The 23,876-nt window shown below is 30.9% G+C and overlaps 2 protein-coding genes across 7 annotated transcripts in view; both read left to right on the forward strand.

The window, feature by feature from the left end:
* The window catches only part of LOC127793579 (norbelladine synthase-like), a 73,466-nt gene extending 69,288 nt beyond the window's left edge, over positions 1-4,178 (forward strand). The window contains exon 3 of the transcript XR_008021445.1: positions 3,910-4,178. The gene's annotated coding sequence lies outside the window, so the exon portion shown is untranslated. The remainder of the gene's footprint in view (positions 1-3,909) is intronic.
* Positions 262-21,604, forward strand: LOC127793578 (norbelladine synthase-like). 6 transcript variants are annotated; one of them, XM_052324354.1, is made up of 3 exons: positions 16,845-17,076; positions 17,234-17,411; positions 21,231-21,604. In XM_052324354.1, exons 1-3 carry the CDS (start codon positions 16,893-16,895, stop codon positions 21,340-21,342), a joined length of 474 nt encoding a protein of 157 aa, XP_052180314.1. In that variant the 5' UTR covers positions 16,845-16,892; the 3' UTR covers positions 21,343-21,604. The 6 variants fall into 6 exon arrangements, with proteins under 6 accessions (XP_052180317.1, XP_052180316.1, XP_052180314.1 ...); XM_052324355.1 differs by lacking the exon at positions 17,234-17,411 and adding an exon at positions 20,820-20,901 and having other exon boundaries at positions 16,845-16,994; positions 21,053-21,604; XM_052324353.1 differs by lacking the exon at positions 17,234-17,411 and adding an exon at positions 20,742-20,901 and having other exon boundaries at positions 16,867-16,916; positions 21,053-21,604.
* Positions 21,605-23,876: the final 2,272 nt, after the last annotated feature.

A 23,876-nucleotide genomic window follows, 5' to 3' on the forward strand; every position in this document is an offset into this window, starting at 1 on the left:
TCTTGGGAACCGCAGCCGTGCCTGCCCCCTAAATTCGTCCCTATTTGTCGTGCACCTACATGGTCAAAATAGAATTTACATGTGAGAGAGTTAGTCAACAATCAACATGCATGTGATGGCGACTCTTAATTTGGATAAACTCGTATGACTATAGCTCTACCTATCCACTAGCTAGCTTATGTTGTGTATAAATATTAGATGCTAGGCGTGGAGAATTGAAGCATCCAAACAAAGAAGCAAAACAAAGCAGTCATACATAGCGGCAGCAGCAGCAATTCATACATTAGCATATCCATATATATTCCAAATCAACAAGATGTACGGAACACAATCTCACCATGTAGAAGTGAACGTACCAGCCAGCAAGGCCTGGCAGCTCTGCCGCGGTACCGGAATCTCCGTCCTCGGCGCCCAACACCTCGGCGATCTTTTCGAAAAAGTCGATGTCGTCGAGGGCAACGGGGGCCCTGGCACTGTTCTCAAGGTCACATTCAAACCAGGTGCATATGAGTACGCTTATTAATTATGATCATATATATATGTGTATATATACCCTATGATTGTTTATGAGCGCTATATATCGATGGCTAATTTCTAATTGAAATTGATGAATTAATGAATTAGGGAAAGGTCCGGGCAAGATTACCTATTTGAAGGAGAAATTGATTGCTGTGGACAAGAAGAAACGAGTGAAGCAAACGGAGGTTGTGGAAGGAGGCTACCTGGACTTAGGGTTCAACTACTTCCACGTTAGATTCGAGGTTAAGAAGAAAGGCGCGGACTGCTGCGTCCTCAAAACCACCATCGAGTACGAAGTGAAGGAAGAATGCGCCGACAATGCTTCCTTGGTCACTATCAAGCCATTCGTCAAGGTCATGGAGTTCGCCGCCGCTCATCTGCTCCGAGGCAAGTGATCATCATCGGATATCGAGCGCACCAGAAACTAAATCATATACATAATAAAATAAAGTAGGATCTCCAAGGACTACTAAATATCTGAGCATGTTCTTCCCTTGTGTGTTATTACTTTTTCGAATTTCGAATCAATCCTTGTTGAGCTGCCATCGTTGTTCATGGCCGGGGGTGTCGCTGTTAACAGTGCACCGACTTCTATATATATATATATATATGTACCAGAGTGTTGCTTCTGAGAAATGAGAAAATAAGTAAGTATTTGTCTTTTATCTTTCAATTTTGAGTTTTAAATTTATTTTGACTTTTATATTTTGAGTATTTATTTTAAAATTTATAAAAACATATCTTTTTGTTATTTTGAAAAATTATTTCTTAGAATAAAAAATTGAAAAACACGTTTGTTTTAAAATTTTGAAAAAATTTATTTTATAATATTTTATTAAATAAATTTAATTTAAAATAAATTATAAATATTTATTAATAAATTATAAATTTAATTCAAATACATTAAATTATAATTTAAGAGATAATTGATAATTTAATTTTAAAAATAAAAGAAAATAATTATAAATTACAAAATAACATAACATTATCAAGGTATAATTCAAAAATTTAAAAATATTTTTAAAAAAATTAATACAAAAAAATTATATTACATATTTAATTTAATATTTAAATAAAATAAAACAAAATAAAACAAAATAAAAAAAAAATCAAATCGCAGCTAACGAATTATTACACTAACAATGTAAAATGGAATGGAAGTGAACATCTTATCCCCTAACAAATGGCTGGGCAACTATAAAATACATTATCTAGATGTATACGGGCCGGTAACGGCCTCATTCAGTTGACCCATTTATTTAATAAATAAAAACAGCCGCCCCAGTTGGGTTACTCCTAATAATATATAATAATAATGTTAGTTTATGAAAAGTCATGAAATTTGTAAAAGAAGGATAAACTTCAGGAATTTAGAAACCCATAAGAGTTAAAAAAAACCGATGCCGTTCGAATAAGGGAATTGACTAGCGGTGCCACGGGTAACATACTTTTAGAAAAGAAAGGGAAAAAAATAAATAATAATAATAAAAATAATATTAAACGATTCCGGGTAAACAAGGCAATTGACTATGACTCACAAAGTAACTACAAAACAATCTGTCCTATTATTTCATTGAATATTAAACCCACACGACACAAGCAGAGGCAGAGCCACGCTTGTGTCTACAAATTGAGGCCATCCATTTACAGAAAAATCAAATAAATTTGAATTGTCTAATGTTGGAATTGATGATTTGAATTTTATAACAACCCATGTCTAAATTAAAATCGAAGTACCAATCAACTCAATAAAAGTCGGATTGATGTAACTCGACTCGATCTATTTCAGTTAATTATATATATTAATATTAAATTTTGATCATATAAATTTTGAAAAGAAAATAATAATCAACACAATAATTTGCTGTTTAATTGCACTCTGATTGAAAACCTAAAACTGCTATTATGTTTTTTTTCTGCTAATTTGATACTATATTACTATGTGTTATAATAATAATATAAATAAATTATTATTTAACCGTTCAAGTTATTAATTAGTCAACATCACGTTAGTATTTTTTAATGATAATTGATAGTAATTATAAAATTATATATTAAATTAAAGTCAAGTGACTTTTTGGTTAAAAATTAAAGTTTAGTGATTTTTTTTTATATTTTAGTATAAAATTTAATAATTATTTATACTATTTAACTAAAAAAATTGATGTACCGATAAGACCGACAACATTAACAAGGATATATTTTTTTTATATTTCCATTACAAAGTCACCACGTACTAGTTGGTATTTATCTTATTACCCAAAATTGAACTATTCTTAACTCAGAATTTAAAAAATTTAAAAATTTTGTCGGGAAGTATTTGTTGGGTTCAATTCTAATCTTTAATAGAAGCAATGAGAAATACTATGATTCTTCGTGCACCTAGACCTAGCTAGGTGGTCAAAATAGAATTTACATGTGAAAGAGAAAGAGTTAGTCAACAATCAACATGCATGTGATGGCGACTCTTAATTTAGATATATAATAATCTCGTATGTATGACTATAGCTCTACCTATCCACTGGCTCAAGTTGTGTATAAATATTAGATGCTAGGCGTGGAGGATTGAAGCATCGAAACAAAGAAAGCAGTGATACATAGCGGCAGTAGCACCCAAGCAATTCATACATATAGCATATCCATATATATTCCAAATCAACAAGATGTACGGGACACAATCTCACCAGGTAGAAGTGAAGATACCAGCCAGCAAGGCCTGGCAGCTCTGCCGCGGTACCGAAATCCCCGTCCTCGGCGGCCAACACAGCGATGTTTTCGAAAAAGTCGAGGTCGTCGAGGGCAACGGGGGCCCTGGCACTGTTCTCAAGGTCACATTCAAACCAGGTATGCATACACAAAACACACAAATATATATATATATATGTGCATACAATTATTATTAGTTATGATCATACATATATATATATAAGTATACCCACCCTATGATTGTATAGTATATAGGGTATGATCGTATATATATGAGTGCTATATATATATATCTATGGCTAATTTCTAATTGAAATTGATGAATTAATAAATTATAGGGAAAGCTCCGGCCAACATTACCTATTTCAAGGAGAAATTCACGGTTGTGGACAACGAGAAGCGAATGAGACAAACGGATGTATGTGAAGGAGGCTACCTGGACTTAGGGTTCAACTACTTCCGCGTTCGATTGGAGGTGAAGGAGAAAAGCGCCGATTGCTGCGTCCTCGCTATCACCTTGGAGTATGACGTGAAGGAAGAATGCGCGGCCAATGCTGAGTTGGTCAGCATCCAGCCCTTCGTCAAGGCCTTGGATTTCACCGCCGAATATCTGCTCAAACACAAGTGATCGTCATCATCGATCGGATATATATCGAGCGGACCAGAAACTAAATACACATACCTAATAAAATAAAGCAGATCGCGGATCGATCTGTCGATCGATGGATGCCAAGGACTAATAAATATCTGGACATGCTCTTCTTTTGTGTGGTGTTGTTACTTTTTTCGAATTTCGAATCAATCCTTGTTGAGCTGCCACTGTTGTTCATTGGGGTGGGTGTTGATGTTAACAGTGCACCGACTTCTATATATATATGTATCAGAGTGTTGCTTCTGAGAAATGAGAAAATAATATACTATATATTTGTGGTCAAGTATGTATTGTCGAGTAATTTACTTGGAATAATTACCTTCCAAAGCTCCTTCTTAATTTCCTGCCCTTATGATCGATATCATTATACAATATGGGCCTTAATTTGTATCATTAACTACTGCATGCCACCAGTTTGTTTATCCACGTACTGTTGATTATATAGTTGCCGTAATGACTATTATGATTTTTATTTTAAGATAACATCTTAAACTTTTATTTATTAATAGTGAAACCAAACTAAATTAAACTAGAATTACGTACGGCTTGACCCATATGAGAATTATATTAATAAACTTGAAAAGAGTACACAAACAATTCGAAATTTTTATGAGAAGTTAAAATAACATAAATATTAATTTACATAAAATTTCTATATAAATAGATTATAATATATTACAATTAAAAAAAAGAAGAATTGACGAAAAGTTTTATCATTAAAATATGTTCTTGATACAATGGTATATATTTACTACATACATGCAACATTAATCTAGTTAATTAATAAACCACCTCAATTATATTCAACCTAGATACTAGATCCGCCACTAGGCCAACTAAACCCCATGTTCATGTTCATGTTCAGGATAGATTCTAGACCAGCCAATAAATAAATAAATAAAAGGATACATAAATTTCCAAAAGTTAGAAAACCAAAAAGAAAAAAGGAAGAAAGAAGGATATATATGTACGTGGTCCAAATTAGGCAAGTGACTAGAGGAACAGACAAAGACGTCGGGGAAACTAGCTAGTGCAATTTGGCTATATATGACGCTCACCAAGAAACCAACATTAATATTTCTCTAGAAGCTCTACGTACCATCAATATATATCATCAATTCTAATGTTGAACCCACAACAGCATGCAGCGGAGCCATGCTTAATTTGTATTATAAAATGAAATTGCAGCCCGCCCACTGGTTGCAGCGCAAAACAATTAAAAGAAATAATACCACCCTGCGTGCCTATGGTTTTAGAATTTTCTCCGTCATGCCATGAATATGTCAACCAACAAATTCTCAACATGCCATGCCGACTCAGAATTTAGACCATGCATGTGGTGTGGTGACGATACTATATCGGCCAAATTGGTCCACATCTTCTGCTATAGCTAGCGTTTAGTTGTTGAGTATAAATAGATCATTCATGGGCATGGAGGACTGAAGCATCGATACTAAGCAATTAATTAGAGCTATATATCAGCTATAAGCATTAGGGAAATTCTATTGACAGCTCGAAGAATTACTCTTCACAGTTCATGTCGTATCAAATTTCTTAATAATTTTAATATACTTATTTTACCTCCCACAACTCACAGCAAACCCTCTCCTCCGATCACCTCTCATCACCGACCATCGCCTCGCATCTCTCTCTCCCCCACACCATATGCACACATACACATACACAGATATATATACAGCAAGACACATACATATAAATATATATACTGGGTTGATACATATAAATATATATACTGGATAAATATATATATACACACACAGCATGATCGCAGCTATGGCAGCCGCGGCCATGCAACCCAGCGCGCGTGCACACACACACACACATATATATATATATATATATACACTCACACACTTATATAAATATATATATATACAACTACAAGAAAAAAGGGATTTAGCGACGAATTTTTAGCGACGGACATTTCCGTCGCTATTTTGCGACGGAATAGCGACGGATTTGCGATGGATTAATTTTTTTTTTTTTAGAATTAGCAACTGATTTTAGCGACGAAATATTTTTCCGTCGCTAAAAAAATAAAAAAAATTATTTTTTTAGTGACGGAAAAAATAATCCGTCGCTAATTTTAGCGATGGAAATAATTTTTCGTCGCTAAATTTTAATAATAATAAAAAAACAAAAAAAAAATTATATAGCGACGGAATTTTTTCTGTCACTAATTTTAGCGACAGAAAATATATTCCGTCACAAAATTTAAAAATAAAAAATTAATTTTAATATTAATTTAAATAATTAAAATTTTTTTAAATAAAAAAATTAAAGCTAGGACAATCCGTTGCTTTAATTTTTAATTTTTTTTATTTAATTAATTTATAAATATTTAAATTTGGGATGAATATTTAAATATATAAATATTTAAATTTTATAAAAAATTAAATATATATTTAAACATGAGATGAATATAAAAAAATTAATTTATAAAATTTAAATAAATATATTAATATTAAAAATTATAATATTGCTAAATTCTAACTTTATCAATTAATATATTTTATGTGTATAAAATAAAAAATATATTAAATATATAATAATTAATTATTTGTAATATTTATTAAATGTGTACAAAATATAAACAAAACTACATTTGAAAAATAAATAAATAATTTAAAAATCATAATATTATTGAAATTTTCTTTATTTTAAATTTTAGAAATCATAAAAATAAAACAATATTGAGGAATTACATTATATAAAAAGGTGTCTAGGAGCTATTTGTCAATTTCTTATTTTTTGTAAAGAGGAGAACTTTTTGCAAAACTAAAAAATTTAAAACTATAATATATGAATGACATTGTGTACAAGACCATAATATTTATTAAATGTGTTTAAAATGTAAACAAACACTATATTTGAAAAATAAATAAAAAGTTTAAAAATCATAATATTATTGAATTTTTTTTTATTTTAAATTTTAGAAATCATAAAAATAAAACAATATTGAGAGATTACATTATATAAGAAGGTGTTTAGGAATTATTTGTCAATTTCTTTTTCTTTATAAATAGGAGAATTTTTTGCTAAACTAAAAAGTTTAAAACCATAATATATGGATGACATTGTGTCTTATAACAATATCATATGTCACTATCTAATATATAGACATTGTAACACAATTAAATATACAATTAAGTCATTCATAATAAACAATTAGGGAAGTGAAATGTGTTGATTAAGATAACAGAGTATCAAGATAAGTTCGGAATGATTTTCGAACGAAGATATGGAATGGTTTCCTCCTTAATAGTTATACTATAAAAAAATTATAGGGGTTAATTTTTATTTTTTATTTTTAAGTGTTATGTATAAAACATTAATGTTGACCAAGAAAAAAATAAATATATCGCTTTATTATTTATACTCTTTAATTTTGTTTTTGAGATATAGATAAAATTCAGCAATTTGAAATTCGTTTAGTATAATTTTTATTTATAAAAAAAAATTAATTTTTTAAGATAACAAACTATTAATAAATAATTCAATATATAAAATTAATTTATTATAATTATTCGATTTATAATATAATTAAATTTTTAGATAATTACAATAATATTCTATTTAAATTATTGAATAATAAAATTTTATTTAAATTACATTATTTTTATCAATTAAATAATTATTTTTATTATTTTTATAAATTATATTATTTTTTATTTAATTAATAAATATTAAAAAGAAAATTGAAGAGGCGGGAAACTCCCCCGCCTCTTTCATAACCAAATCCCCCCTCCCCTTTCCCCTTTCCCTCCTTTCCCCCCCAAAAACCCTAAGTCCCCCCTCCCCGAAATCTCTAACCCTCTCTCTCTCTACCTCTCTCTAGCTTCTCGCCCCCGCTTTCGCTCTCTACCTCGCCTTCCCCCTGCTCTCGCTCGATCTCACCTCTCGCTCGCAGCCTCGCCTTCGCTGTCTCGCTCTCGCTCTCGGTCGTTGCTTCACCCTCGCTTGACCTCGCCTTTCGCTCGCTGTCTCGTTCTCGCTCGTGCCCTCACCCTTGCTGTCTCGCCATCGCTCTCGCTCTCGCTCTCCCTTGCTGCTTCGCCCGCGCTCGCGGCTTCGCCCTCGCCCTAGCTGTCTTGCCATCGCTCTTTCGCTCTCGGTCCTTGCTTCGCCCTCACTCGATCTCGCCTCTCGCTCGCGGCCTTGCCCTCGTTGTCTCGCCATTGCTCTCTCGCTCTCGCTTGCTGCATCGCCCTCATCTCTTGCTTGCTCGCTCGCGGCTCACCCTCGCTCGCTGCCTCTCGCCCTAGCCCGCGTTGCAGCCCCTCGCCCTCGGCTGCAACGTTGCAGCCTCTCGCCCTCGCCCTTGCCCAGGTTAATTTTTTATTTTTTATTTTGTAAATAAAATGTTAATTTTTTATTTTTTATTTTGTAGATATTTATTTTATTTTTTATTTTTAAAATTTGTTTGTAGCTCAGTTTAATTTAAGTAAATTTAAAGTATTTTCAGATGTTTATTTTTTAGATATTTATTTTATTTTTTATTTTTTAGATTTTTTTTGCTGTTCATATATTTTGTATGCTTTTTTCTTTTTTTTTTGTGTTATTTTATTTATTTTCAGTCAATTATTAGAAGTGTTTGTTAGTATTATAATTTTATTCTATTTTTGATTATATTTAAAGTTTAAATATTTAAGTATTAATTAATTATCTTTTTTTAATAATTTTATATTTGTCAGATTGTAGTGTAAATATATATTTTTTTATTTTTTAATTATTATTATTTTTATTTTTATTTTTTATTTTTTTATTTATAAATATGAGTTAGCGACAGATTATATTCCGTCGCTAACATTTTTTAAATTTTTAATTTTATATTTAAAAAATAAAAAAATTATTAAAAAAATTAAATTTTAAAAATAGCGACGGAATATTCCGTCGCTAAAATAAATTTTTATTTTTTTTAATAATTTTTTTTTAAAAAATAGTGACGAAAATTTCTGTCGCTAAATTTAAAAAAAATACATTTAGCGACAGAAAATTTTTCGTTGCTAATCCGTCGCTAAATTGGCGACAGATCTGTCGCAAAAAAATATAGCGACGATTGTTTCAGCGACGGAAAAAATCCGTCGCTAATCCGTCGCTAAATTGATTTAGCGACAAATTTTTGGATTTAGCGACGGAAATATTCCGTCGCTAAGATCCGAAATTCTTGTAGTGCACGCTCACACACACACACACACACACATATATATATATATATATATACACACACACACAAGTTCCTTGGCTGCGACCATGGCAGCCGCGACCATGGAAACCTCCGCACCTTGCGATGCGAAGGATTCTCAATCGTCCGCACCGTGAGGTGCGAGGATCTGGTTTCATTAAATTTTATTTTTTTAAAATTTTTTTATTATAATAAAATAAAATTAAAAAATAATACAAATAAATAAATTTTAAATATCTACCTTTAAGTAATTATAATTTAACTAATTTTAAATTTTAAATCATTGTAATTAGGTGTTGAATTTTTAATACTTAAAAAAAATTAAAATTAGTTAATTTATTTTATTGAATTACTTAAAGATACACATATCTAAAAATTCTATCATCATTTAAAATAATTTGTTGAAACCCCCGCACTGCGAGGTGCGGCGATTTCCATGGTCGCAGCTGCCATGGCCACGATCATGCTGTGTGTGTATATATATATTTATCCAGTATATATATTTATATGTATGTGTTTTGCTGTATATATATATATATGTATGTGTTTGTGTGTATATGTGTGTATTTGGTGTGGGAGAGAAATAGAGATGTGAGAGGATGGCTGTCGATGAGAGGTGATCGGAGGAGAGAGTTCATTGTGAGTTGTGGGGGTAAAATAAGTATATTAAAATTATTAAGAAATTTGATGCCACATAGGCTGGGATGAGTAATTATTGGGGCTACCGATAGAATTTCCCTAACCATTACACCACCATATAACATATATATATATATAATATCCAGTACAACAGGGAAAATGTACGGCACACAATCGCACGAGGTAGAAGTGAACGTACCGGCCAGCAAGGCTTGGCAACTGGGCCGCGGTGCCGAAATCGCTCTCCTCGCCGGCCAACAGCTTGATGTTTTTGACAAAGTCGAGATCGTTGAGGGCAATGGCTGCCCTGGCACTGTTCTCAAGATGTCTTTCAAACCAGGTATCCATATATATATATATATATGAGCATTTCTAATTAATTAAGGAATTGATGAATTAATAAATTAATTAGGGCGGGCTCCAGGAAACGTGACCTATTTCAAGGAGAAATTCGTAGCAGTGGAGGAGGAGAAGCGAGTGAATTAAGCAGACGGAGGTTGTGGAAGGAGGGTACCTGGAGTTAGGGGTCAACTACTTACTTCCCCGTTACACTGGAGGTTAAGGACAAGAGAAAATGTTAGAAAGTCTGACAGACTACAGACTTAGAGAAATTCTATTCAGAACTCGCGTTTTTACTCTTCAAAACTCAAACCTCATAAAATTTCACATTAATTTTAAAATTCCTATTTTACCCATCCCACAACCCACTTTCTTCTCCAATTATCAACCTCTGCCTCGCCTCTCTCTTTCTCTCTCGCACACAAACATACACACACAAACACATACATATATATATATACACACATTCTCTCTCTATATATATATAAACCCAGCACACACACTTATATATATATATTACACACTCACACACACCTATATATATATATACACACTAACACATAAAACACACACACTTATATATATATATATATCACACACTCACACATACCTATACATATATATATACACACACTAACACAAGCTTGGCCGCGGCCATGGAAACCACCCCCGCACCGTGAGGTGCGGGGAATTCTCAAATCCCCGCACCTCGCGGTGCGGGGATTTTGGAACCTCCGCACCGCGAGGTGCGGAGGATTCTCAAACCTCCGCACCTCGAGGTGCGGAGAATTCTGAATCCCCCGCACCTCGCGGTGCGGGGCTCTCAGCAGCCCCCGCACCGCGAGGTGCGCGGGTCTTTTAAATTTTTTATTTTTTTTATTAATGTATTTATTTTTATGTTTTTAAGTTTAGACCTTTTAAATTTTTTACTCTTTTTTTTAAAATATAATTAATTTCATATTATTCTTACACATATTTAAAATATGAAGTGTAAAAATATAATTAATATGAAAAATAACAAATATAATTAAATTGTCAAAGATAAATTGCCAAATAATATAAATAAATAAATTTTAAATATCTGTATTTTAAGTAATTATAATTTAACTAATTTTAAATTTTAAATCATCTTGTTGAATTTTTAATACTTAACAAAATTTAAAATTAATTAATTTATCTTATTAAATTACTTAAAGATGCACATGATTTAAGTATTAAATCATCCTAATTAGGTGTTGAATTTTTTATACTTAAAAAGAATTAAAATTAATTAATTTATCTTATTGAATTAGGTAAAAATACATATATTTAAAAAAAAAAAATTCAAATGATGGTAGGATTTTCAGATATGTGTATCTTTAAATAATTTAATAAGATAAATTAACTAATTTTAAATTTTTTTAAGTATTAAAAATTCAACGATGATTTAAAATTTAAAATTAGTCAAATTATAATTACTTAAAATGTAAATATTTAAAATTTATTTATTTATATTATTTGACAATTTATCTTTGGCAATTTAATTATATTTTTTATTTTTCATATTAATTATATTTTTACACTTCACATTTTAAATATATGTGTGAGAATAATATGAAATCAATGATATTTAAAAAAAGAGTAAAAAAATTTAAAAGGCCTAAATTTAAAAACATAAAAATAAATACATTAATAAAAAAATAAAAAATTTAAAAGACCCCCGCACCTCGCGGTGCGGGGGCTGCTGAGAGTCCCGCACCGCGAGGTGCGGGGGATTCAGAATCCTCCGCACCTCGCGGTGCGGAGGTTCCAAAAATCCCCGCACTGCGAGGTGCGAGGATTTGAGAATTCCCCGCACCTCACGGTGCGGGGGTGGTTTCCATGGCCGCGGCCAAGCTTGTGTTAGTGTGTGTATATATATATGTATAGATGTGTGTGAGTGTGTGATATATATATAAGTGTGTGTGTTTTATGTGTTAGTGTGTATATATATATATAAGTGTGTGTGAGTGTGTGATATATATATATAAGTGTGTGTGTTGGGTTTATATATATATAGAGAGAGAATGTGTGTATATATATATATGTATGTGTTTGTGTGTGTATGTTTGTGTGTGAGAGAGAAAGAGAGAGATGAGGCAGAGGTCGATAATTGGAGAAGAAAATGGGTTGTGGGATGGGTAAAATAAGAATTTTAAAATTAATGTGGAATTTTATGAGATTTGGGTTTTGAAAAGTAAAAACACGGGTTCTGGATAGAATTTCCCACAGACTTATCAAGGTTTATTGAAAGGGGGTAAAAAGATGATTTTGCCCCTACATTCTGCTCTCTCCCTCCCCTTCTCATGGATTCCCCTTCTGCTCTGTGCGTCTCTCCTACCATGGCCGCCGTAGCCTCACCCCCTTCGACAGTTGCTGCATCGACTATCGGCGAGGTGAGGACAGCGACGCACGGCGGCGAGGCGAGGCGGCGGCCATAGCAAGGGAGACACACAAAGTAGGAAAGGCAGTAGCTCGCTTTGCAAATTTACAAAATGAACGGGGTCAAAATTGTCTTTTTGCTCTTTTTTTGTGAATTGTTCGATAGAGCCGTCGAATCCTTTAGAAGGACTCATGGAGAAGAGCGCGGACTGCTGCATCACCAAAACCACGGTCGATTACGACGTGAAGGAAGAATGCGCTGACAATGCTTCCTTGGTCGCTATCAAGTCATTTGTGAAGTTTATGGAGTTCACCGTCGCTTATCTTGTCCGCAAAAGGTGAAGTCCCTCACCTTAAAGGCCCCACACCGCCGCTTATCTGCTCAAGTGCAAGTGAGAAGTGATCATCTCATGTTACCTTAATTACCTGCAGATCGACCAAAAACTAAATTATACAAATATATCTAACACTACAACAAATTTTGGATTAAGAGGCATTTAAAAATGCCTTAATAAATAGTTTATTAGGGCATTTTAACTATTAGGGCACTAATAATAATGCCCCATGTAATAGTGCCCCAAAAACGTATTGAGACACTTACAAATGCCTCAAAAACAACTATAAATTTAAGTTTGTTGCGACACTTAAAAATGCCTCAAAAATCACTATAAATTTATTTTTTATATCCCTTACAAGGCCTTCTCTTAACTCTAACTTATTTCTCCATCAACTCGAACCTTGAACATTTCCTTCTTCTTGCACACGTGTGACCACCTAATCTACACATCATCTTATTAATATATGTGCCTATATTTATTTTATAGTATATCTAAATTTCATTAGAATTATTCTATTAGGGCATTTAAGATTTGTCTATTAGGGCACTTTATCAGAATGTCTTGTTAGAATTATTTTAATGGGGTATTTTGAAAATTATGTCCTATTAAATTTATCTATTAAGACACTTATATTTGTCAATTAGGGCATTTCATTGTCATACCTCATTAGAATTATTTTATTAGGGCATTTCTTTAAATTGTGCCTTAAAATGGTATTTTATAAGGCACTTGATTGTTGTGCCTCATTAAAGTTATTATATTGGGGCACTTTTTTAGATTGTACCTTAAAATGGTATTTTAGAGGATACTTTCTAAAAAATGCCCTAAAAAAGATGCCTTAACAAATCATTTTTGTTGTAGTATAAATAAATAAATGAAGCAGCAGATCATCGCGCACAATGCGCCAAATTAAATTTCATGCTCAATTTCCTAAATTTCCTATATATCCTGCACAATGCGCCAAATTAATTTTCATGCTAGCTCCAAACCTTATATTGATTGGTCATTTATCTAAAATTATAGTCTATTATTTATCATTAATTAAATAAAATAGTAATGTTAACATTTTTTTTGATAATTTACTTGTTGCACCTTGTTTTTAATTTTCAATATTTACAAAAAAAGATCCACTTATTACATGCATCTAATTAATGAAAGACTATAAATAGCACCATCCTTACAAGAATATGATGAAATTTAAAAAATAATAAAATAATGCTCAGACAAATATATATTTAATTAAGAGGCAATAAGTATATATTATTTTTAAACAATGTACTTTATTAATGTACCTTATTTTCAACAATATACACTCACACATTATTTTTATTATTTAAATAATTTTATTGATTAATTAAATATCTCAAATATGATACATTTATTTCCATTTTAAAATTTTTATAAAACAATGAAAATATATTTTCTCATTTTCTGTTCATGGATTCTTGAACTCTGATTGCTCCACCAATGACTGGAATAAGGAAAATGACCAACAAAAAAGAAAAAAGAAAATTAAAAACTTTTTCAATTACTAAATAACATGCTCATTTTTTGTTTTATTTTTAAATAGAAACAAAATTAAGCTTCATAAAAAAGAACTGAAAGTTTCATTAAATGCAGTATATATATATATATATATATATGATCATTCAAATCATAAGAATTTAGAGACCAAACTCACAAATCATAATATTTCTGATCAATTTTAGTAACCAAACTAAAATATATATAATTATAATTTGCCCAATTTGAGTTTGAACAACAGTACTACTTTGTTTTAGTAACTAGTTAGCACAAAAATATAACATATATAATAGAAGTAAATAATATATAGCACAAATAGCTAAGAAGATGTATAATTGAAAATTTACATAAATTATATATACCAATCCAATATCATATCATTATTTTGCATAGAATTCTAGCTAGAACCAACATTATAAAATCAATAAAGTGCAGGTATATATTGACCAAAGACAAAGACGCATGAAATCATATAAATAAATAACATAATTGATGGGGCAAACATTCAACAGCATATATATATAAATAAAAGAAACGAGTCACCACATTAGTTCCATTTAAAGTCAATATAATACATGCTAATGTTTACACTTATAATTACAATTTAAAAAATCGAGTTAGTAATAAACTCCTTTAGACGAGTTCACACGAAAGATAACGATTAATAATTATATATATATATTGACAACGTTAAAGAGAAATACTGAATCAAGTAGATAGACTTTGTGACAAAAGTAAATAAATTTTATTTAAAAGGCAAATGGAAACAACACATACTTAATATTTCTGCACTAATTTGGAACTTGACTATAGGATAAATTTATGTAAACTATAATAATCATCTCTATATTTTTAAAAAATAATACTAAAGGCGTGCTTGATAACATATATTTTTCATAAAAAAAAGTCTAATTATATATAATTATAACACATACATATTTTTTTATAGAAATAATCAAACACTTTTAACTTTTTTATGAAAAATTATGTACGGTAAGCATTTTTAAATATTCTTTTCATGAAATTCATTTTCTAAAGAAGTGAAGTGATTTTTGTTTTTTAGGTAATACAATCAAATATACCCTAATATCTCTCAATCCCCAAAAAAAATAAAAGGTAAACTTAGAAAAAGAAAAACAATAATAAATGACGCTGGGGAAACTACGCAATGGACTCAGCTCCCCAGTACAGCTCGAAGTAAGGGGAACAAAAAAAATCTCACCAATTGCAGGTACAATTAACTTTGTCACAATCATATATATATATATTTCCTTTTTTAATTAAGATTATTATAGCTAAGTACGTAGCACATTGACACGACCAACAGGTTGACAAATTTAGTGAGTGGTAATCTCAGTTTATGATGCAGGAAACGTCTTGGGGCGTTGTTTGTACGTTTTTTTAAAAGTTTAAAAACACTAAGAAATATTTTTGAGTTATTTTTATAATTTTAAAAATTTTTCAAGATTATTTTATGAAATTAAAAAAATGAGTAATGTTATTTATACATTCTATTAATCAATTATTAATACACCCATTGTTTAAATAATTTAATAAGTGGTGTATTGATAATTAATTAACAGAATATCAATCTGAATGTACAAGTAATATTAGTTTAAGAAAATATCATAAATGCATTCTCATCCACAAAGAGGTTACAAACTGAAAAAATTTTATTTCTAAGAAAAAAAAAAAATTGTCTCTAACTAGGCTAGAGAAGGAATTTTTTTTTATTTCTAACTCAAAATTTTTAATTTTTTTTCAAAGTTTGATTCTGAACATTTAATTTTTAATTTTTAATTTTTTTGAATTAAATAATTAATTTTTAATTTTTTATATTAAAAATTATATTTATAAAAAATACTCATATATTCTTTAATTTACACATTTTCTTAATGTTTTCATTTTTTATTTTTTTTTTAAATTTATTTTTTATTTTCTTTTCATACCGTATTCATTTTTTATTTCTATTTTATTATAACCCACATCTCGGTGACATTTTAATTGATTTAATAAATATTAAAATCATTAAACACTAATTAAGTTTGTGAAATTTAATAAATTCTACCAAAAGATGAACTAAGATTCATAAATCAAAAAATCCCAAATTCAAGACATTAAAAAGATGACAAATAATACTGCCACTAACTACTAAAATAATATTTTAATATTTTTATCGGCCTGTGGTTCCATGATGCCATTCAAAATTAAGCTCAGAACAGAAAAGTCCCGGCCGCTTCATCTAAAAAAATGGCTGCCGGTCAATTCCAGCCAAATAAAATAAAATAAAATAAAGCTAACCCTGCGCGCCCATGATGATAGAATTTTCTTTGCGATTAAGCAAGCCAGTCAGTCAATCGACAAATTATCAAACATTCAATGGAGGAGACTACGAATTTAGATAATGTCGTGAAATTGGTCCACAATGTCTGCCAAAGCTGATAGCTCTAACCCTAGCTTAATTAGTTGTGTGTATAAATAGATGCATAGGCTTGCTGGATTGATGCATCGAAACCAAGAAGCAAAGCAGAGCCATATATATAGGATATCCATATTCCGAATCAACAAAATGTACGGAACACAATCGCACGAGGTAGAAGTGAACGTACCAGCCAGCAAGGCCTGGCAGCTCTGCCGCGGCGCCGAAATCGCCATCCTCGCCGGCAAACACCTCAGCGATGTTTTCGACAAGGTCGAGATCGTCGAGGGCAACGGCGGCCTTGGCACTGTTCTCAAGCTCACATTCAAACCAGGTACATATATATACGTACACTTATTAATTATGATCGTATATATATATGTGTGTGTGTGTATACCCTAGCTATGATTGTATATATAATATATATATCGATGGCTAATTTGTAATTGAAATTGATGGATTAATAATGAATGAATTAAATATATATATAGGGAAAGCTCCGGGCAACATTACGTATTTCAAGGAGAAATTCACGGTTGTGGACGACGAGAAGCGAGTGAAGCAAACGGATGTATGTGAAGGAGGGTACCTGGAGTTAGGGTTCAACTACTTCCGCGTTCGATTGGTGGTGAAGGAGAAGAGCGCCGATTGCTGCGTCATCAATACCACCTTGGAGTATGAAGTGAAGGAAGAATGTGCGGCCAATGCTGAGTTGGTCAGCATCCAGCCTTTCGCCAAGGCCATGGAGTTCACGGTCGATCATCTGCTCAAACACAAGTGATCATCCATCATATATATCGATCTTAAGATCAGATGAGATGACACTAATTAAATATATCTAGAATAAATAAAGCAGAACTAACTTGCTGGCTGATCTGGCAGGCATCGTTTGATTTCAATCTATATATGTCGCCGTCTTCTTCTTCTTCCTTTGTGTGTTGCTGTTACCCTTTTCAAATTTGAAACTAAAATTCTTGTTCAGCTGCTGCTTTGTATTTTCCGCGAGGGGGTGGGTAGTGTTGCTACGGCCATCAGTAGTGCACCGACTTTTGTGAGATACGTGTGTTATATTATGTGAAAAAAAAAGAAGAGAAAATAATAATAATAATAATAATAATAATATGTCGGCAAGTACCATCATCAATTAATTAATTACTTCATGGCCTGGAAATTTAATTTTTAATTTCCCGCTGCTTATACATTACTACATCTCATATTTGTGATTCAAAAGATTTAACATAATAATAATAATAATAATAATAATGTTCTATTCTATATATACATATATATAAAAGTAATTCAGAGATTTAAAGTCAGTAAGTACGTACATCTTGCGGACTCATTTTCTTCTAATAATCAAATAAATAATAATATGCACCGGTCAATGAACAGTTGAAGGAAAAGTATTACTCAGAACGGGATAATTTTATTAATTAATAATAGTGATGGGACAAGCGAAACGGATTAGACCCCCAAAAATAAAAGCTTGAAAAACAAAAAGAAATTTTAGAGATTATTTTTAAACAAAAAATTAAATAAAAATAATTTTAAAAAATAAGTATAAATTCCTAAAAATATTACATTTAAATCAGATATAAGAATGTAAAATTTTTATAAAATAATACTCAATATTTTTAAAAATATTTAAACTTAATTAATATTCTCAAAAATTATAAATTTCAATAATTTAAGAACTTTTCTCCTACCAAACATGGAGTTACAATTAACTAAAGACTAAATGAATGAAAATAAATGGTTGAACAATGTAATATGATAATAGTTAAAAGATTAAAAGTCATATTTTTTAATAATTCAGAAATTCTGTATTAAATTTTTTAGAAAAGACACTTATTACAACTTAATAAAACATAATAGTTAGCATTATTCTTAATAAGAATATCTTAAAATTTAAAAATTAATAAAATATAATAAGTTAATGCTCAAAGCAATAGTAGGCAATATATAATTACATATTTTTTTAAGGCAATCTACTTTATTGCACCTTATTTTTATTATTTAAATTATTTAATTAATTTATAATAAATATATCATACTTGAAAATATTTAATCATATTTTTTAAATATTAAAAATAAGATATGATAAATACACATTATCTGAAAATAATTTTTATTAATTAATTAAATATCTCAAAATAAGATACATTTCATTTCATTCCCAATAAATATTTTTTTTTTCTTCTAAAAATAAAAAAGAAGTCTATATCTCCATGGATTTTGAAACTCTGATTACTCCAACGATTAGAATAAGGAAAAAGACAAAAAAAGAAAATTAAAAACTTATCCAATAATTAACAAATAACATGCTCATTTTAATTTTAAATTAATAGAAACAAAATCTTAAGAAAGAACTGAAAGTTTCATTAAACGTGAGCTTAATGGAAGGGGTTTATGTTTAACGTATAGTATGGTTCAACTCGTGAGAATTTAGAGACCAAACTCACAAATCATAATGTTTCAGATCAATTTAAATCAATTTTAGTAATCAAATTAACCAAACTAAAATATATATAATTATAATTTAAATTTGCCCAATTTTGGTTTGAACAACAATTAGTTTGTTTTAGTAATTAACTAGCACAAAAATATAACATATATAATAGAAACTGTCATAATTTTTTTTATTTTTTTAAATTTAAAATATAAAAACGAATAATAGCACAAATATCTAATAAGATAATTGAAATTTTATATAAATTCCAATCCAATATCATATCATTGTTTTGCATAGAATTCTAGAACCAACATTATAAAATCAACAAAGTGCAGGCCTACAAGAATTGACAAAAGAGAGATGCTTGTAATTTTTATAAGTATAGATTACATATATAAATAACATAATTGATGGGACAAAAATTCAACAGCATATATATAAAAAATATAAAAGAAACGGGTATTTAAAGTCAATATAATCATGCTAATGTTTACACTGTTAATTATTATTATAATTAAAAAATCGAGTTAGTAATAAACTCCTTTAGATAAGTTCACACTAAAGGAGATAACGATTAAGAGAAATACTGAATCAAGTAGATAAACTATATATGTGACAAATTAAGTAAATAGATTTTATTTAAAAGGCAAATGGAGACAACACGTACGTAATATTTCTGCACTAGTTCAGAACTAACTTGACTATATAGATAGATAGGAGAAATTTATGAAAATTATAAACTTAGAAAAAGAAAAAATAATAATAATAAATGACAATACTGCTAGCAATAAAGGAAAAAATAATTCACCAATTGCAGCTGCAACTTTGTCACAATCATATATTTCCTTATTTTTAAATTCAGATTATTATAGCTAAGTAGGACATTGACAGGGCGAACAGGTTGACATATTTAGTTAGGAGGACATCTTGATTGATTTAATAAAGATTAAAATTATTCAACACTAATTAGGTTTGCCAAATTTAATAAATTCTACAAACCTTAATTTTTCATCATTTTGATGAAAAAGATGAACTAATTAAGATTCATGAATCAAAAAATCCCAAATTCAAGACCTTAAAAGATGACAAATACTGCCACTAACTACTAAAATACAATTATAATAATTATTTTTATAGGCATGTGGTTCCCATGATCTCATTAATTCAAAAGTAAGCACAGATCAGATCTAAAAAAAATGGTTGCCCGTCAATTCCAGCCAAATAAAATAATACTACCCTGCGCGCGCGCCCATCATGATAGAATTTTCTTTGCGATTCATTCAGTCAATCGACAAATTATCAACATTCGATGGAGACTACGAATTTAGATAATGTCGTGACGGTGACAATATGCTATGCGGCGAAATTGGTTCACATTTTCCTTCTGCCATAGCTGATAGCCCCAACCTTACACACCTAGCTTAAGTTGTGTATAAATAGATGCATAGGCATGGAGGATTGATGCATCGAAGCCAAGAAGCAAAGCAGAGCTATATAGGATACCCACATTCCGAATCAACAACATGTACGGAACACAATCGCACGAGGTAGAAGTGAACGTACCAGCCAGCAAGGCCTGGCAGCTCTGCCGCGGCGCCGAAATCGCCATCCTCGCCGGCAAACACCTCAGCGATGTTTTCGACAAGGTCGAGATCGTCGAGGGCAACGGCGGCCCTGGCACTGTTCTCAAGCTCACATTCAAACCAGGTACATATATATATACACGTACACTTATTAATTATGATCATATATATATGAGTGCTATATATATATACCCTATGATATTGTTTATGAGTGCTATATATATATATATCGATGACTAATTTCTAATTGAAATTGATGAATTAATGAATTATAGGGAAAGCTCCGGGCAACATTACGTATTTCAAGGAGAAATTCACGGTTGTGGACGACGAGAAGCGAGTGAAGCAAACGGATGTATGTGAAGGAGGGTACCTGGAGTTAGGGTTCAACTACTTCCGCGTTCGATTGGTAGTGAAGGAGAAGAGCGCCGATTGCTGCGTCCTCAATACCACGTTGGAGTATGACGTGAAGGAAGAATGCGCGGCCAATGCTTCCTTGGTCAGCATCCAGCCTTTCGTCAAGGCAATGGAGTTCACGGTCGATTATCTGCTCAAACACAAGTGATCATCATGACGTCGATCTTGAGACCAGAAACTAAATATCTAGAATAAAACAGATCGCGGACCGATCGATGCTTGCTGGCTCTCTTAGGCATCGTTTGATTTCAATCTATCTCGCCGTCTTCTTCTTCCTTTGCGTGCGTTGTTACCTTCTCAAATTTGAGACCAATCCTTGTTCAGCTGCTGCCCGAGAGGCGGTGCTGCTTCTATCAGTGCACCGACTTTTGTGAGTGTGTGCGTGTGTTATATGTGAGAAAGGAGAAAATAATATATATAGGCAAGTACCATCAATTAATTACTTCATGGCGTTGAATTTTCTTTTTTAATTTCCGGCTGCTTAATTATACATTACATCTCATATTTGGGATACAAAAGATTTAACATAACAATGTTGTATATAAAAGCAATTCATTGATTTAAAATCAGTACATCTTGCGGACTCATTTTCTAATAATAATAATATGGCACTGGTCAATGAACAGTTAGAAGGAAAGTGAAAAATCTTACTCAAAACCAAATAATTTCATTAATAATAGTGGTGTGACAATCAGTGGTGTGACAATCGAAATTGCGTAGTCCCCCTGTTGAGATTTTTCTACAACCAGCCAACACCACAAAATCTCGACAGTACCACGAATTCAAAGAAACAATCAGAAAACATAAATCAGAAATCACAAAAACAAACCACAAGATCGAGACAACGGCATATATGTGTTCGAATTGAAAGATCTTACTCACGACAGGGATTTTGCCCCTAATCAATTCACTATACGAATAGATGATTACACAACCAAGATTACATCAATATCCCTCAAGAAACAAAGCTATCGGAATCAAAACGGAAACAAAATACATCGAAAATACAACTCGATCTCATAACGAGTAACAGAAACGAAACGAGCTTCTTACCAACCAATCTCACATGTCATAGGCGATTTGCACCGAGATATACAGATACATGAAGCCGTTTCTTGCCAAGAACATAAAGGATTCACGATGTATCCATCGGTTACTGATTTAGGGTTTCAAACGAGAGAGAGAGAGAGAGATCTCGCAAGCTCCTGCTGGTTAGGGCATGAACAAACCTTTATATACTTGGGCGCTGAAGACTTGGGCCAAGCAATAGAGATGGGCCAAATGCGTGCTTGGGCTAGGCTACTAATAAACTCGGCCCACCATATATATATATCCAACATAATGTATATACAGCAGATAACCAAATGAGATGTAAATATAAGTGAAATGTAAATTCACATAAAACTCAATTGCAAACATGAAATGCAATAATCAAATACACCTTGAATTACCTAAAAATATCAACACCCCCCAAAACAGAAGAAGCTAAAAAAACAAAAACAAAAAAAATTGAGAGACTAGATTGACAAAAAAAAGTCCATAGGAGATCTAACCGCAAATCTCTTCAAGTGCAAAAATAATAGTTATCGAGATATTCTTTAGTGGGTCTTTTTTATGTCCAACAAAAAAAATCTTCTCGAGACCTTGTAAAATATATGTAGTCAAAAATGTATCAACTCACCTCCAAAATTTTTTCTTAATTAGAAAGTCAAAACAAATAATTATGAAAGATGTAGATATTATTTTATATATTAGTTTTAACATCTATAAATAAAAGGTGACACCCACGAGTATTTGAAGAATTCTATTAAAACTACATTTTTATTGATTTTCAATTGACTTTATTTAAACATTAAAGAGCGTAAGAAATACCCATCACTCTATTATTGTCTTCTATATCTTATAAGTTTCTTGAATTTTAAAAATAAAAATTATTCTATAATTAAAAATTTATTATTATATTTTAATAACAATAAATAAATAAATAAACATGATTACAACTTGCAAGTGACAATTAATGTAGTTGAAGGCATCTTTGACCCATTAACAAAATGGATAGTAGATACATAGTTTTGTTTTTTTGTAAGATGGAAAATATGTTACTCAAATTAAAAAATTAAATATATAAGTTAGGGTATGGTTTAAAAAAATGTCAAAATTTTTCTTTTCATTTCATTTTATTATTCTTATTCCATTTTATGTTGATTAGGAAAAAATGAAAATTGTGAATATTATTTAATTTTGTTGTGACTCAAAAAAAAAATATTATTTGATTTTTTTAATCTATGTTCAACATTATGTTAATTAAGTTAATTTATTTATAATTAATAATTAGTTATAGTTATAATTGATTATATAATATAAAAAATATATATTGTTATCATATAATATAATTATATTGAATATTATAATATTAATAGTAATATAGAACAATAGGGCAATCGGCTAAGGCCACGTTGATTTCCACTGCACAGACAACTGACGAATCCTGCGCGCAGAATCAAATCAAATACTGTCGTAAAGGCGTGGCCTGAGCCCTGAGGGAGATACAATATGGTTCACGTGGTTGCATCGATCGGCTCTTCTCTCTAACGTCGATCAATATCTATATCTATATGTATATATATAGTTATATGGAGGATTAGCATCATCTCCTAGAAGACATTAATCATCGGCCGGCAT

Source organism: Diospyros lotus, chromosome 1 (genome assembly GCF_014633365.1).
Source record: "Diospyros lotus cultivar Yz01 chromosome 1, ASM1463336v1, whole genome shotgun sequence".
In the NCBI taxonomy this organism is placed as follows: Eukaryota; Viridiplantae; Streptophyta; class Magnoliopsida; order Ericales; family Ebenaceae; genus Diospyros; species Diospyros lotus.

Excerpts from the sequence above, each read along its gene's own strand:
- LOC127793578 (XM_052324357.1), top strand. The coding sequence starts at position 317 with ATGTACGGAACACAATCTCACCATGTAGAAGTGAACGTACCAGCCAGC. Across the intron at positions 501-21,052 it reads CAAGGTCACATTCAAACCAG|GGAAAGCTCCGGGCAACATT; the intron begins GTGCATATGAGT and ends AATGAATTATAG.